The sequence below is a fragment of the Frieseomelitta varia genome, unplaced genomic scaffold (assembly GCF_011392965.1).
Source record: "Frieseomelitta varia isolate USP_RPSP 00005682 unplaced genomic scaffold, Fvar_1.2 scaffold_227, whole genome shotgun sequence".
In the NCBI taxonomy this organism is placed as follows: Eukaryota; Metazoa; Arthropoda; class Insecta; order Hymenoptera; family Apidae; genus Frieseomelitta; species Frieseomelitta varia.
In genome coordinates, this window is record NW_025109954.1 from 148,891 (window position 1) to 163,824 (window position 14,934).

At 27.1% G+C, this 14,934-nt stretch overlaps 2 protein-coding genes across 7 annotated transcripts; one reads left to right on the top strand and one right to left on the bottom strand.

The window, feature by feature from the left end:
- Nucleotides 1–416: 416 nt before the first annotated feature.
- LOC122527562 (activin receptor type-2A) lies at nt 417–7,650 on the bottom strand. 5 transcript variants are annotated; one of them, XM_043651851.1, is made up of 10 exons: nt 7,031–7,650; nt 6,247–6,437; nt 5,982–6,159; nt 5,755–5,894; nt 5,259–5,638; nt 4,996–5,182; nt 4,799–4,936; nt 4,586–4,717; nt 4,343–4,520; nt 417–3,076 (listed from the first exon to the last, which is right to left on the bottom strand). In XM_043651851.1, exons 1-10 carry the CDS (start codon nt 7,077–7,079, stop codon nt 3,015–3,017), a joined length of 1,635 nt encoding a protein of 544 aa, XP_043507786.1. In that variant the 5' UTR covers nt 7,080–7,650; the 3' UTR covers nt 417–3,014. The 5 variants fall into 5 exon arrangements, with proteins under 5 accessions (XP_043507786.1, XP_043507785.1, XP_043507788.1 ...); XM_043651850.1 differs by having other exon boundaries at nt 5,740–5,894; XM_043651853.1 differs by lacking the exon at nt 7,031–7,650 and adding an exon at nt 6,706–6,727 and having other exon boundaries at nt 5,740–5,894.
- Nucleotides 7,651–8,050: 400 nt separating this feature from the next.
- LOC122527560 lies at nt 8,051–10,717 on the top strand. 2 transcript variants are annotated; one of them, XM_043651849.1, is made up of 8 exons: nt 8,051–8,265; nt 8,333–8,470; nt 8,557–8,730; nt 8,845–9,047; nt 9,116–9,269; nt 9,358–9,626; nt 9,881–10,096; nt 10,168–10,717. In XM_043651849.1, the coding sequence occupies exons 2-8, from the start codon at nt 8,422–8,424 to the stop codon at nt 10,219–10,221; spliced, it is 1,119 nt and encodes a 372-aa protein (XP_043507784.1). In that variant the 5' UTR covers nt 8,051–8,265; nt 8,333–8,421; the 3' UTR covers nt 10,222–10,717. The 2 variants fall into 2 exon arrangements, with proteins under 2 accessions (XP_043507784.1, XP_043507783.1); XM_043651848.1 differs by having other exon boundaries at nt 8,051–8,470.
- The last annotated feature ends 4,217 nt before the right edge of the window (nt 10,718–14,934 follow it).

Consider the following 14,934-nt stretch of genomic DNA (forward strand, 5'->3'; position numbering starts at 1 on the left):
GTAAATAAACGAATAAATATAAAATGTATGAATTAAAAAAAATAATGTGCTGCATTGTTTAAAAATATAAATCCTTTAAAACTTTTAATACTTTTCGAATCAATTTAAATTATGTTATACAAAAAACGGATTTAATACAATTAAAAATATCTAAAAAAAGAGAAAATTGCGATTTTAATAAGTAGTAAATAAAAAATATGTTACTAAATATATATTTATATAAATAAAATTTTCATTTTTATTACTTATTAGATATGTTCTTGCGTTTTGTGAACTTTAGTAAACCAATTTTAATTATTTTATTTATTACAATGTTTATTATTTTGCGTTTTTAACTATGTAATTATATATTATACAATCGACAAAATAAACTGTTGTTATAAGATAATTGTAGTGGTATGACAAATGATAATTCGTTTTCATTCCTAACACATTAATAACGCTAGTTTATTATAAAACAAAGGCGAAGTTATCTACATGTTTAGATATTAAAGAATGTTACATTATATTATTTTTCCAAGCACCGCTTTTTTTTATTCCCTCTCCTATAATGTTAATGTCTATGATCGATACCATGATCGTTTCATATTCTGAGGAACTTTTTCTATAATTAACACTCCTTGCATACAATTTTGTGAAAATTATTTTTTGTTAGAATTGATATATTTCATCTGTTACTTCGTTCATCGCACGAAATAACATTTTGTTCTGTATAAAAATTTGTCAGGCCAACGTTACAAAAATCTGTTACTACATAATATGATTTTGAAAACAGTTACATTCAATGTGCATAGGAACATTCTATTGCTATGAGTCATATTATACTTAAATTATAAGAAATTACTTTTTTCTTTAATGATCTTATTTCTAAAAATTACGTTTTACTAAATTCTATTTACAATTTTTGCTATCTTAAACTGAATACAGATATAAATGTCTGATTAGTTTATTTATAATACAATGTAATTCAAATAAAAAAATACATAATGAAATAGAGTGTTTCAAAAATGTATTATGCAATGAATTACTCACAATTATATATTAGTAGTAACAACAATACTAAAAGCAGATTTAGAATTAAATGACATGTGTATGCCATTTATAATATGAAACGAATTACGGTATCGGAAGTATTTTGACATTTTAATACTACAAAAGACGTTTACAAATATGATTTTAATAGATATTTAAAGATGAAGAAACTTCTGCATTGGGCTAATGAGTGTATAATTAAATGATAAAATCAACATTATTTAAATAAAAATTGTCATGAAGTATGATAATTTTTCAAATGTTTTATAACATTTTTTAGTAATTTTATGTAGAATTAGATAATAAATTCAAAAATATTAACCAGATAACAAAAAAATAATTTAAATAACAAAATATTAAGAATAAATTTCTTAATTTATATTGAGATGTGACGACATCAAGAATTTCTAAAAGTCTGAAATCATAATATTAATTTACATTAATATACAATATAGACTGGAATGCCATTGCGGTACTGTCAGTATTAAACCTAACTTCTGTATATATTCATGGGATGATTCAATAAAAGATAAACAATTTAATGTAATGCACTGTATGCATGTCTATGATTATCTATTTATATACAAGGTGTTTCAAAATATTACTTCATCATTGCACTCCCTTAAAATTAGTACATGCTTAACAGCATAAAATTGTAAACATTATTCGCTTTTTCTTTATTATCGATTAATCGTTTTATTCATATTATGTGAACAGACTGATTTCTGTGTCAAATGCATTGCTTCCTAACTTTTTACACAAAGATATTATTGAATTACATAATTATATAACAATTAGCAATGATGTGTAAGATTAGAACATTCCTATTACACAATTTTTACAAACAAAATTCGCAGCATATACAGCATATATCAAATAAAAAATTTCTCCATGAATGCAGTCATCTGCTTTTCGATATGTAAAAGTCCAAAAATTTATTAAATTCTAATGTAGTAATTAACCCATAATTGATTTTCACTAATGAAATTGTGTGATAAATGGTATAACTGTTAAACAAATTATAATTCATTTGATCATTTAATATTACCCTAATTATATTGCAAAGATGAATATTATACAGAAACTTCTTTCTTCATAAAATAAAATAAAAAAAATACTACATAATCAATTATAGGTTAATTTTCTATTTATAACATCGTATGTTAAATATTAATAGGTACATGTTACCGATTTCAGTTTCTTATCTAGCTACAAATTAATATACAAAGATGAAGCTATAATGTGTGCATATATTTTTGGCACTGCTAAAATCCAGTATCAAACAATCTGTTTATCTTCTACTTGCTCTGAGAAATTATAATTGTGAATTATGGGAAATGTTTGAAATAGATAGACCTTATTTATTATTACAATACTTAAATCTCATACTTATTATCACAGTTTGTATAATGCGATCTTGATTGCATCAACTTTCATTAAGCCCAAAGATTTGACTATTCACAAAATGAAAGATTATAGCATAGATTTGATTTGTAATACAACTTTGTTTCCTTTTAATTAAAATAATTCAGAGCAAGTAAAAGAAATCATTTGTTTAGAACATTCAAATCATTATTTAAATATATAAATGAACCGTTCGAAACGTGCATCTTGAATAACCATTATTTTTTAAAAAATAGTTTTATATTGTAGTTATAATTATCATTATAGAATGAATAAAAGTTCAAAAATTGTGCAACCTTGTTGTACACAGTCTTCAATATAATAAACTTGGAAGAAATTATAATGTAAAAAGCAATATTATCTAAAATATTGAATACTGAATCTAGTGAAAATATTCTTTAACTAAATGATATACATCATAAAAAATTATATATATTGTAAAAAATTGGTCCAAGCAAGATGCTCCGTTTCCTTTACTATTTTCAGCATATAAATAATAGATAATAATTATATATTCAATATAATTATGTAACCTCTCTTACATATCCACCGTGAATGTACTGGATGCAAGACTTACTTCAAAGCTGGGTCATGTATGTAATAATTAGAGAATCACTTTCCTTGAGAAAACTGTGTGCTGCTATAATGAAATCATTATAGTTAAAAATAAAATACATCAGGAAGACTTTTACTTGGCTTAATAAAATTTAATCCATGAACAGTATACTTATTAATTTTGATTGTTCAATATATTTTTGTAATCTACATTTTATATACTTCGAATTAATAAGAAAATTATTCATTTAATAAATAAAATTTAAATTTAAATAAATATTATATATATTTATGCAATGTACTTTCAATATACTTATCTTCACTTTTCATATTATATAATATAATGTTTAAAATTAAAAAGAGGTCATGGAAAAAATCTTATTTCGCGAAATAAATTAGTCACCTTAAATATTACACGCTTTAAAATGCAAAATAATCAAAGTTCATTTATTTCGTGCAAAAGTCCTAATAAATTCCTCATGGCTTCCAATCAGTTAACTTGACTGTTTCTACCAGGTACTTTGTATAAAATTGAGTTATCTTTGTAACAATTCACATATGATAAGACTTTACAGATAAAAATTATTCATTGAATATCCACTTGCCGAGTATTTAACTTATTTTGTTATCTCTGATCAATCACTGCGTGATCGCTAACATCAATGAGGAATACAATTACTCTATATAAAATAAATTGCAAAATATTAGTAAAATATATTTTATTTGACACAATAAATTGAAACTTATTTCTAAAAAAAATGAAGAATAAGAATCTCAACATCTACGTTTGTTATTAATACTGTATTTATAAAGAAATATCTTTAATTGCATCGCAGTTTTCACTTAAATGAGAGTTACAAGTGAAATGTAAATTTAAGAATAAAGCTCTTTTTATGATGAACGTTTTAGTATGAACGCTCGATTTATTCGTATTATTTAATGTTCCAAATTTTTATAAAAACTATATTATAAAATTTAACTTTAATATAAATGATTTATATACAATTCAAAGATTATATACAATTCAATGAGATAAGTAACATCAAGACAATAATTAAATGTAATAACAGCTTTTAAAAGAATTTATCTTCGTAAAAATATTTCTACTTATTACTGTCATTTCTACTTATTATTTCATTAACAGAAACAATTTTATTCGCGACAATTTATATCATTTACATCATGATTTATATCATAAAACTTTTACAGAAAAGAAAAAAGCGAAAAACAATCATTATAAAATAGCATGCAATATTTTAACATTCCTCATTGATGTATGCGTAAAATTATGGTACAGAAAATGGTTGTGCAATTTAACTAAAGCTATAATACATGTACATTAACTACATACTAGACTCCTTAGTGGTAATAGTCTCGTTGGTATTATCAACTCGTATTAACGTCGATGAATTTAAAACAAGCGTCCTACTCAATGTAGCAACTCTTTCCATTACACAAGAAGCTGAAAGACGTGCTTCAGCATCATGATCCCAGCACTCTTCCATTGTGTCACATATTGATTGTAGTCCCTTAAACAAGAATATCAAATTTAACAAAGATCTGTTATTTATGATTTTATATAAAATTGACTTACGGGATGTTTACGCCATGTTTCTAAAATAATTGGCCTTTCTTTTTTATGCACAACACTTTCTTGCATATCTTCCAAAGTGGGATGAAGACCTACTTCATCCTCAAATGGTAATCTATATTCCCCAATTGGTCCCTGAAGCAAATAGATATAACATAACTTAATAATCAGTAATACAGATTTGATGGATCGAAATATATGTAAATAAGAGTTTACATCTTGCACTGTGCATCGCGAAGCTAATTCCCAGAGCACCAAACCACAGGCGTACATGTCGATTCGTAAAAATGAATCTCTTGTGAAATTAATTGCTCCTTCTAAAACTTCTGGAGCCATATATCTTCTTGTTCCAACCTTCAAATAACAGAAGATATATTGAACTATACATATTGTAATACGCATGAAATATGTACCTGTCCATGGGTATCTCCACAAGGTTTCCCAGGATGAAATATTAGTGCTAAACCAAAATCTGCTATACAAGCACTCATATCAGCTTTAAGCAAAACATTTTTTGACTTAAAATCTCTATGAGCCACAGCAGGTTTGTATCCATCTGCTTTATTGGCTGGAATTTCTTCATGCAAGTGCATCAGGCCCCTAATGAATAATAATTTCAGTTTTCATTGGAAGAAACGAATATGGAATATTACTTAACAACGTATTAAAATATTACCTTGCCATAGATTCTGCTATTCTACACATCTCAGGCCATGTAACAACATTTGCCTTCAAATAATCACACAATGAACCTTTCTCATGGTATGCAGTGATTAACCAGAATTCAGCTTGTAAATTGTCACCCCTCTTTTCAACGCCTATGAAACGTAAGATATCTTCATGATCCATGTGAGCAAGTTTAAAAATTTCTTGTTCAGTTTGCCAGGATTGTTTATCTTGTATTGGAAATACTTTAACAGCAACAATTTCACTTTTCAACTGAGCTTTCCATACAGCTCCAAAACGACCACGAGCTTTTATTTCAAGCAATTGTATCGGACGCAAACCCAAATTAGGAGAGGGTTGCGGTAATGGCAGAGGTTCTAGTGTTGGTACCTACAAAAATCATTTTATGTGATATGTACATAATAAAAATAGTTTATAGTGCAGCATGCAAACAAAAGATTTATAACAATTAGTAATTAAAAGATCTGTACATATGCCTTCCAAACCTCGTTGAAATATCCCGACTTCCGACGTCGGTAACACCAATATAAGAATGGCAATATAATAACAAGTAAGAGCATAGGTATCGATATTGACAAAACAAGTGTTATTATTTGTTGCTCTGTATTTGGAACGGGTTCCAATTCTGAAATATAATTATGTATACAATGTATATTATGTATATGTAGTATATCTCAATGAATGTAGTAAATCATTCAAAATACATGCTCACCATGAAAGACAGAAGTTTGAACAGGTTTAGAAGAAGAAGTTGGGTGAGGCTCCCATGTGAAATTCTGATTGCACATATTACCATCGCAACAACAGAAAAATAATTCCTTTTTTCTTTCTGCACTGTTTTCAATACAGTGTGGCTTGTCATAACAATCATTGCTATCCAGGAAGCATCCCTAAAATTAAAAATTCAATTAGGAATAAAAAGAATTGAAAAATAAATAATATAACATATAACTATAATGTAAATATTTCATGTTCACCTTTAATTTAATTATAGATTTTTTAGTAACATTGTCAATCTGCCACAATACATAGCAATGATTTCTTTTTCCTGGATCATGTTGCCCACATTCTTCTCTTCCCGAGCATCCCTGCTGGGATTCTGCACACATCGTTTCATTGTAAAATTCACAAACTGATGAACCTTTAACATCGTGTCCTAATGTAACTCCTAAAAATTAAAGATTTTTTTAAATTACATTTTTAGCAACGAAAAGGATTTATATAATAATAAGAAAAATTGACAGTTGCAAAACCATATAAATAATATTAATTACGGCTATTTGTATCTTTAATGTACAATGCCTAACAAAAGATTTTCAACCAACAATGGTAAGGTACTAATAAAAAGATTCGGTTTTCTTCTTTCGCTTTTCTCTTTTCAACACAAACAAAGATTTGTGTTATTCTATTGTATCTAGACAACTTATACTTCATACTTCAAATGTATGTCTTCAAGTTAATTTCGTATTATTGCATCTGATCAAAAACGTTCTGTCAGTGATCGTAATAGGAAACGAAAAAAAAAAAAAATCTGAACTGGAATACTCGTCATTTAATCGAATGCATATAGGATAATGAAGCACGTTTATAAACATAGAGTGTGTAATATTGGTTCGTGAGAGCGCATGAGATTTTAGTAACAGTTCGAAATGCATTCGGCGAAAGAAAATGGTACATATCACGATCCGTAGAAGATCGTACAGCGACGTTTTAACTTGCGGATGCAACTGTCAAGTGAATGATAATGGAACGTGCAATTACCTAACAATCCTACGGTGAGATATGGCAGTATCGTCACATGTAAGAACATCGTGAACAAATCATGAAAAGCATACCAGAAATTTTTCAAGTCTAAACGCACGGTTGTTCACGATCGTGGCTAAAGCGCCGCACTTTGGTGCGCAAGGTCCGGGATTCGCGCTTAGCCGTCACATCTGGGTTATTTCTACGTAATCCACACCATCGTGTACACCTCTTTCACAAATTCGATCGTCTACGACACCATTCTTTCCCATTCGAGTATATCAAAGCTTAAACAAATTGAAAAAAAAAAAAAGAAAAGACGAAGAAACCGAGTCTATTAGCTATTAAGCAAATTGTAGTAATTCATCCACCAACACATCTCTCTTCCTCTCCTCTCCCACGTTTATGTCGGAACGCGCACACCATGGATTTATGTCATTATTTTTGCCACTAAAACACTTCTTGTTACTTTAAGATCGCCGTATTTAATTCGGAGAATGAACAAACAAATTTTCAAGGTTTGAGTACACGTTGGACGTAACACAGTTCAGAAAAATTGACAAAAATCAACTAAGCTTGAGAGGATATAAAGCTACATGCCAGATGCATCGCAGATTAATCATAAACTAATGGATCGCAATAGAAGTACTACGCTAATAGAAAGTTGGTGTGTTCGACATTTGCAATTTATATTTTATTTTTCTTGTATTTTCTTCCTTAAGTTCGATACCTCGTGAAACATAGGAAATGTATAAAATAGAGATACGAATTTCTCAATATCTTATTTAATATAAATTATGAAAAAAAAGTAAATCTGTGAAATCTATAAAATACATTTTTAAAATTTTTACATTGTAATGCTATATTAAAACAACAATTATTATATTTATATATTACGTATTATTACATATATTGTTATATTATAAAATTATTTTAAAATTTATAAAATCTTAGTCGAGGCATATATGTACCTCGTCTGTGGCATCAATTTTGGAACACAACCATCACTATCGACCATTCGTAATCTCGTTTTCAAGTAGATAGCTGCTCTTTATATCTTGTTCGTTAGTGACCGATGTACGATTTGGAATGCATTTTTAAATTACAACCAAGAATCGTCAGTGAACGGTAGTTCATGATTTTGTCTTCTTCTAACTTAAGGTAGTCAAAAACTACTTTCAGCATCGATGATTCGGATGAGAGGCATCTGTACAGAACAGTGTTAACACGTTCATTCGCGGCATATTTTTGAGGTTAGATGAAAGGCAGTCGCACAGTGATTCGATAACCATATCGCTAATTGAAGTTTTTTTTATGAAGTGTCACAACAACGCTTAACGTTTTCCTTACTTTAATAAAAAGTGAACGAAACTTAAAAAAGAAACAACAGATTTAAATGACAAATAATCATGGCAACGTCTGGTTCTGATAAAAAGCCAAGCATAATAATTTTAGGAGGTGAGTATATATTATATATCGTGCGATAATATATAACGGAAATGGTAAACAACACAACTAAAAAAGATATTTTATCGCTGAAACAGGATGCGGTTTCATAGGACGTAATCTCGTGGAATATCTACTGGATAACGATCTTGTGTCTTTTGTACGTGTCGTAGATAAAGTACCACCGCAAACTGCTTGGCTAAATACTAAACATCAACAGTTATTTAAACATCCTTTGCTCGAATTTAAAAGCGCTAATCTAATCAATACAGGTAATTTAAATTCTGATAAGAACGTTTATCTATTTTTGACGAAGCAATTGCGATAATTTTTTTTACCAAACGCGCACTTTACGATTTACGAAGCTTTTGGATTTTTGTTTGTAGCATCTTGTCAAAATGCATTTTTATCGGACAACCCAATTAATTTTGTAATCAATTGCGCTGGAGAAACAAAGAGCGGCCAGACAGATCCAGTGTACAAAGAAGGAATTTATAAACTGAGTATGAATTGTGCTCAACAAGCTGCTAAATTACAAGTTGACCATTATGTGGAAATATCTTCTGGTAATTTTAGTACTTCTGAAAAGGTACATGAACTTTAATATTTTCATTTTGAATAATTTGTTACAAAAATTAAAGTGTAACATCTCAATAGAATCCTCTTAAAGAAGAAGATGTTGGGGAACCATGGACATTTGTTGCAAAGTACAAGTTACAAGTAGAGAATGATTTAAAAAACATACCAAATTTAAATTATACAATAGTTAGACCAGCTATTGTATATGGCTGTGGTGATAGAAATGGATTAAGTAATAATTTAATTTCTAATAAAAAATGAACAAATAAACTGAACTCTTTTCAAATATTTTATATATAAAAATTAATTTTCTATTCTAGCACCACGTTTAGTAGTTGGAGCTGTTTATAAACATTTGGGAGAAATGATGAAGTTACTTTGGGGACCAGATCTTCACATGAACACAGTTCATGTGAGAGATGTAGCCAGAGCTATTTGGCATATAGTAAATAGGCCAGAAACTATAGACCAAACATATAATGTTGTCGATGATGGTGACTCAACTCAAGGATCAATCAGTGCTATAGTTTCAGAATTATTTAATATCAATCATGATTACTGGGGTACTGCACTATCTACACTAGCTAAAGTATGGGTGAAAACTTTCTTCCATTATATTCTTCTTTTTTTATGTATTATATCATGTAACTTTATATGATATGTGTGACTGTGTGTGTATGTATAAATGTATATTTGCACATATCACATACTTATTTTTTCCTTAATATAAAAGAAAGTAATGAAATAATATTATTCTAAAGATATAACTATGAATAAATTTGAATATATGTAATGCAAATTTTAGATACAAGTTAAAAACATTATTTTGTTTATATATTTTAGACAGATATGAATTCTGTTGTTGAAGAAGTAAATGACAAACATATGGGACCTTGGGCAGAAGCTTGCAATAAAGATGGAGTGGAAAATAGTCCTCTGTCTCCATACATAGATCAAGAACTTCTTTACAATAAGCACTTATATCTGCAAGTAGGAAAATTATCAAATATTGGTTTCAGTTATCTTTATCCAAAACTTACAAAAGATGCTTTAAAAGAGGTAAACAATTTTTCAAATTACTAAAAAAATATAAATTCTGATGAGAAAAGTATTATTTTATTTATTTATAGGTTCTTGACGATTATGCAAATATGAAAATATTTCCACATTCCTTGGTTTTATGAATTTTAGCAATACAAACTGCCAAGATTAAATAATGGAGAAGCTTACAATAATTTGTATGAAGTAACTTTTGGAGCGTTTCACCTTGTGCCTAGTAATCCAAGTTACATACTCTATTGTATGTTATACAATTTACTCGTATTTTATCTTCTAACAAATATCGTTAGTTGAATTTATAAAAAAGTACAGATGGAATATGAAGATTTCATGTATAAGCCTATTGCAAATGTGATAAACTAGGAATTAATGTACTTAATTTTATTATAGTTTGAAGTATACAATTTTTGCACCTTAGGGTTGCTAGTCAAGTTTTGACATTAGTTAAAAAATATTGAAGAACAAACATAAAACTAGATATTTACATACCTAAACATGATATATTATAGCATGTAATGTTATTTGGATAAATATTTTAGAGAATTATGTGCATCGCCAAAATGCTTTTTATACTGAATTTTTCAAGACTGGGAGTATAAATAAAAACTGTTAAACAGTTAATGAGATTTATAGAATCGAAGGATTTTGTTTCCACTGCATTCCACTTAATGTATCTTCCAAAAGCTGTGACTCGTAATTTAGAAATCTTTTTATTCCAAATAAATGATATCTTATGTTTATATAAATTTAGTATATTAGATATATTTAAATTATATAATGTATTAAATCAAGTACAAATAATATTGATTAAGCTAGAAAATATTTCTAAAACGCCAAACACAAAAAAATTAATAAAATAAACCTACTTTTTACATAAGATAATATAAAAAAGCGGCAATAACTGCCAAATAAAATTAATAGCATAACTCTTCGGAAGCAATTGTTATTAATTCTTTGATAATAAAGTTATTCATTTACGCATTTATTTACTTTCCTATATTTTAATACTTTTTACAAAACAAATTTTTCTTAGGGTTGGGTATATATTTTTAATATATATTTTAACACAACCAACATCGATACACTGTCTTAATTTTATTTCAATCATTGGTTACAACAAGATACTGCATCAGAAGGGTCAACAATATCATTAAATATTTCGTGTATCGTTTTAATACTTTAAACAATAAGATTATAATTTGATGTAGTTCATTATACATAATATATTAAAATATATACTTTTAATATTTTTTGCAGATAATATATACACAATTGTAGATAAAAATATTTACAAACTAACTGCACCCTAAAAAACAGTATAATTATAGCAATAGATTAGCTGTATATGTTTCAGTAAAAAAAATGATAAGGGTTTATGAAAAAATAAATTAATAAAGTTTTCTCAATGTACAAAAATTGCTATAATTAACGGCAATGATACAAACATCAAATTTCTTTTACCGGGTTTACTTTTTCATATATATCTTATATAAAATAAAGTATAATGTCTTGGCTATATCTACTCACTGTATATGAGAATAAATTTTCTGAGGTAAATTGTGTAAATCTAAATTATAGTGCTGTGTAATAGGTACTGAGGTTAAGTTAAAATTAAGTAATGTAAGATATCTACCCTTTGAAAAAAGTGGCAATTATGGAGGTATATTTATTTGACTAGAGTCGCCGTACAACATAATTAATACTTTATTTGTGTATGGCCAATACTATTGATACTTCGTAAAAAGAACTATTGCAAATGAAATGAAATAATACTATTTTTTTATCATTTAGTAATACAAATTTAATGATATAATGGAAGGTCAAATTTAATGTATAAATGATGAAAGTAATATGAGTAATATCTTATGTACTTAACTGAAATATCGCTTAGCGTAATACAACAGAGGAATAGATTATATTTCTAGATCAACGCATATAATAATTTATAAGACAAACAAATACTTTTTTAAAAATCTTGCAATCAAAATAGCCTCAATTCCAATATTTTTTTTTATATATCGTTATATTCTAAATATAACATTTACAATACTTGATATTTTCTATCTGTAGCCTAAAGATAATAATGTTTATTGCTTTGTACTTCAATATTGTGTAATCAACAACTTTTGAAACAAATAAAAACACTCGAATAACAGCACGGCGACTCTATTTTTTGCTTTTTCTTTTTTGCAAAGTTTGAAACTTATTCATACAATTAATCAAAATTATTACGATACCAATTCAACACCATTATTTCAATTCATTTTAAATTTAGCGAATGTTGTCTTACTGGAAACATGTTATATAAGGTACAAATTAACGCGAATAGTAGACAAAACAATATCTCGCTTAAAAAATACAGTACATTATGCTGCTAAAAAGTAAAAATAATCAAAATATTACAAACATTGATTAAGTTTTGTATATTATAAAGTCAAAACAGCTTTTAAAATGATAAAGGTATAATATTTGCCTTTATGGAATATTTTGTTGTTATATATAATTATTATATCTCTTTTCTTTATCAATGCTTTTGATCTATCATTCTTTTTTTCCTTAAAAATAATATCTTTTCCTATATAATTTTTTTTGTCCTTTTTTTCCGTTAATGTTAGAAAATTGTACAAGCTTAATAATTAACATATACATACAGTGCAAAAAATTTTAATAGTTTTGATGCAGAAAGAAAAATGAATTCATGAGCGTTACTAGTTGCTTACTATTATATATCAATTCTTGTTTCTTATTTAATTCTAAGAAGAGTAACAAATACTTTCAACAAATATAAAAGTATACTACTATATGTCAGTAACATAAAATGTAACAGGTCGTGTTAAATATGATAACAAATGGAAAACAAATCAGTTAAATAAAAATCACAAAACAAATATTCTCTTTGTGAAATGTGTTTCTGTTTCATAACAAACATAATTTGTTGTAAAACTGTCGAGAATAAATAGCTACAATAGTTTGTCTTCATGAAATTGAGATTCTAATAATCGTGATCGTAAAATATGTAACGAATTTCATAAAAATGAATTTCGTATTCAAATGAAGTTACTTATTTTCATAAAGCTGTAATCAGAAATTTTTTTAATAATTCACTAATACCGAGAATTTTGATAGAAATAGAAAAGTTGAGTTACGTTCAAAAAAGTTTAGTTATAGAATATACAATATAAAAAATCTCTATTAATAGCAACATTATTTCAACATAAGGCAGAATAATTTTTTCAAAAATGACTTTAAATTATATGTTTAACAAATTATCATGTACAAAGATGTAAAACTCTGTATAATAAATATATGGTAAAATCTCTAGCATGTGCAGATTGAATTAATTCTATTTTTACACGATTTCATACTGTGCTTGTAGTGACTATATTATTGCATAAATTCAGTGTAATGTGATCATTTAAAATAGTACTGAATGTAAAATGTAATAAATAACAATTAATGGAGGTACAATAATAACATGACATATCTACGTCTCACTCTAAAAGATATAGCTTAGACTATCAGGTACTGTGTTGGGTTTTTCTGTCATGGTAACATGCACCAGTCTGGAATATGTTAATAGTTTTCTTTCGCATTTTTCACTTTTTGCTTTTGTATGATGTAGTTAACTTTAAATATCTTGTACAACATAAGATTTATCTTTATCATGTGAACAGGAAAAAATATATATATATATATATTATACATTTCCAATGATTAAATTAAAACAATTTTTTTAAGATCTTTTTATATATATTATAAAATGCTGTTTTTAAAAATTTTATTGTTATTTTTTCCTGCTCTTAAATGTTTCAATAGTGTATAATACAATCATCAAACTTGTAGTATAAAAAAGGTCCTGTTAAATTATATAATATGGACATTTCAATTACTCTTTTTAAAAATGTTTGATAACGTCTTATTTTTCAATAGAATAAATATTTGCCAAGATTTTTAATGCTATATGTATAGTTATAGTCTATTTGTAATAAAAAAAAAATCTAGACCATAGTTTTAATACACAAAATCTGATTAGTACTTTTCTTAATATCTTAAAACCTAAGAACATTTTCTTGTTAATTTAAATTTAATTAATAGAAAAAATTAAGATTTTGGAATGATCAGTACTATTGCTCTTTATAAAAGCAATATATATTATGAAATAGATTAGGCCTTACCCGTAATTTGGATATTTAATAATTTTGTCTTCTAGTGTGAAGGAATGCATTATTTACTTTTTCACTATTATTCGAAACATATTTTATGAACATACTCATAATTAACAAGCACCCTATTTTCAGGCGCATTAAGAATTTTCGTATTACCCCATTTATTTAATTTTCATCTTTATAGCTGTCACCTCAATATATATATGAGCAAGTTATCTAATGAATATTATTAAGTATCATTTGCATGGTGTATCTGTGCCACAGTATTATTTCACATAAAATGAAGTTTAGAAATTACTACATTCCTTGTCGATTCTGCTATGGGAAATATGCGAAAATACTGTGTTGATAATAATAACTTGCTTTGAATTATATACAAGACAATAGTTTAAGTGTCCAGATTCAACGCACTTTCAAAACACTATTATTTACATTAATCATGTATGCATTAGTATTTTCATTTACAAGTTATGTTGTATTAAACTTGTAAAATACAGTAACTTGCATTGCTTTTAACTTCCTTGAGAATTCTGTTCTTGTAATTCATACATACGTAAGTATATATACTTCTGTATGTATATACAAGTTGCAATCAAATGATTCGAGTTGCACGAAAACTTTTAGATTCTACCTGTTGCACGGGAGCATAGGAGGAAAATATGAACACTCAGA

What these genes read in the sequence shown, in the direction of transcription:
- LOC122527562 (XM_043651850.1), bottom strand. Translation starts at nt 7,079, where the DNA reads ATGTTCTTACATGTGACGATACTGCCATATCTCACCGTAGGATTGTTA. An exon ending in AATCTATAATTAAATTAAAG is followed by an intron (nt 6,160 to 6,246) that starts GTGAACATGAAA and finishes TTTTAATTTTAG; the next exon opens with GGATGCTTCCTGGATAGCAA. An exon ending in ATAGCAGAATCTATGGCAAG is followed by an intron (nt 5,183 to 5,258) that starts GTAATATTTTAA and finishes ATTATTCATTAG; the next exon opens with GGGCCTGATGCACTTGCATG.
- LOC122527560 (XM_043651848.1), top strand. Translation starts at nt 8,422, where the DNA reads ATGGCAACGTCTGGTTCTGATAAAAAGCCAAGCATAATAATTTTAGGA. An exon ending in TGGTGATAGAAATGGATTAA is followed by an intron (nt 9,270 to 9,357) that starts GTAATAATTTAA and finishes TTTCTATTCTAG; the next exon opens with CACCACGTTTAGTAGTTGGA. An exon ending in CACTATCTACACTAGCTAAA is followed by an intron (nt 9,627 to 9,880) that starts GTATGGGTGAAA and finishes TATATATTTTAG; the next exon opens with ACAGATATGAATTCTGTTGT.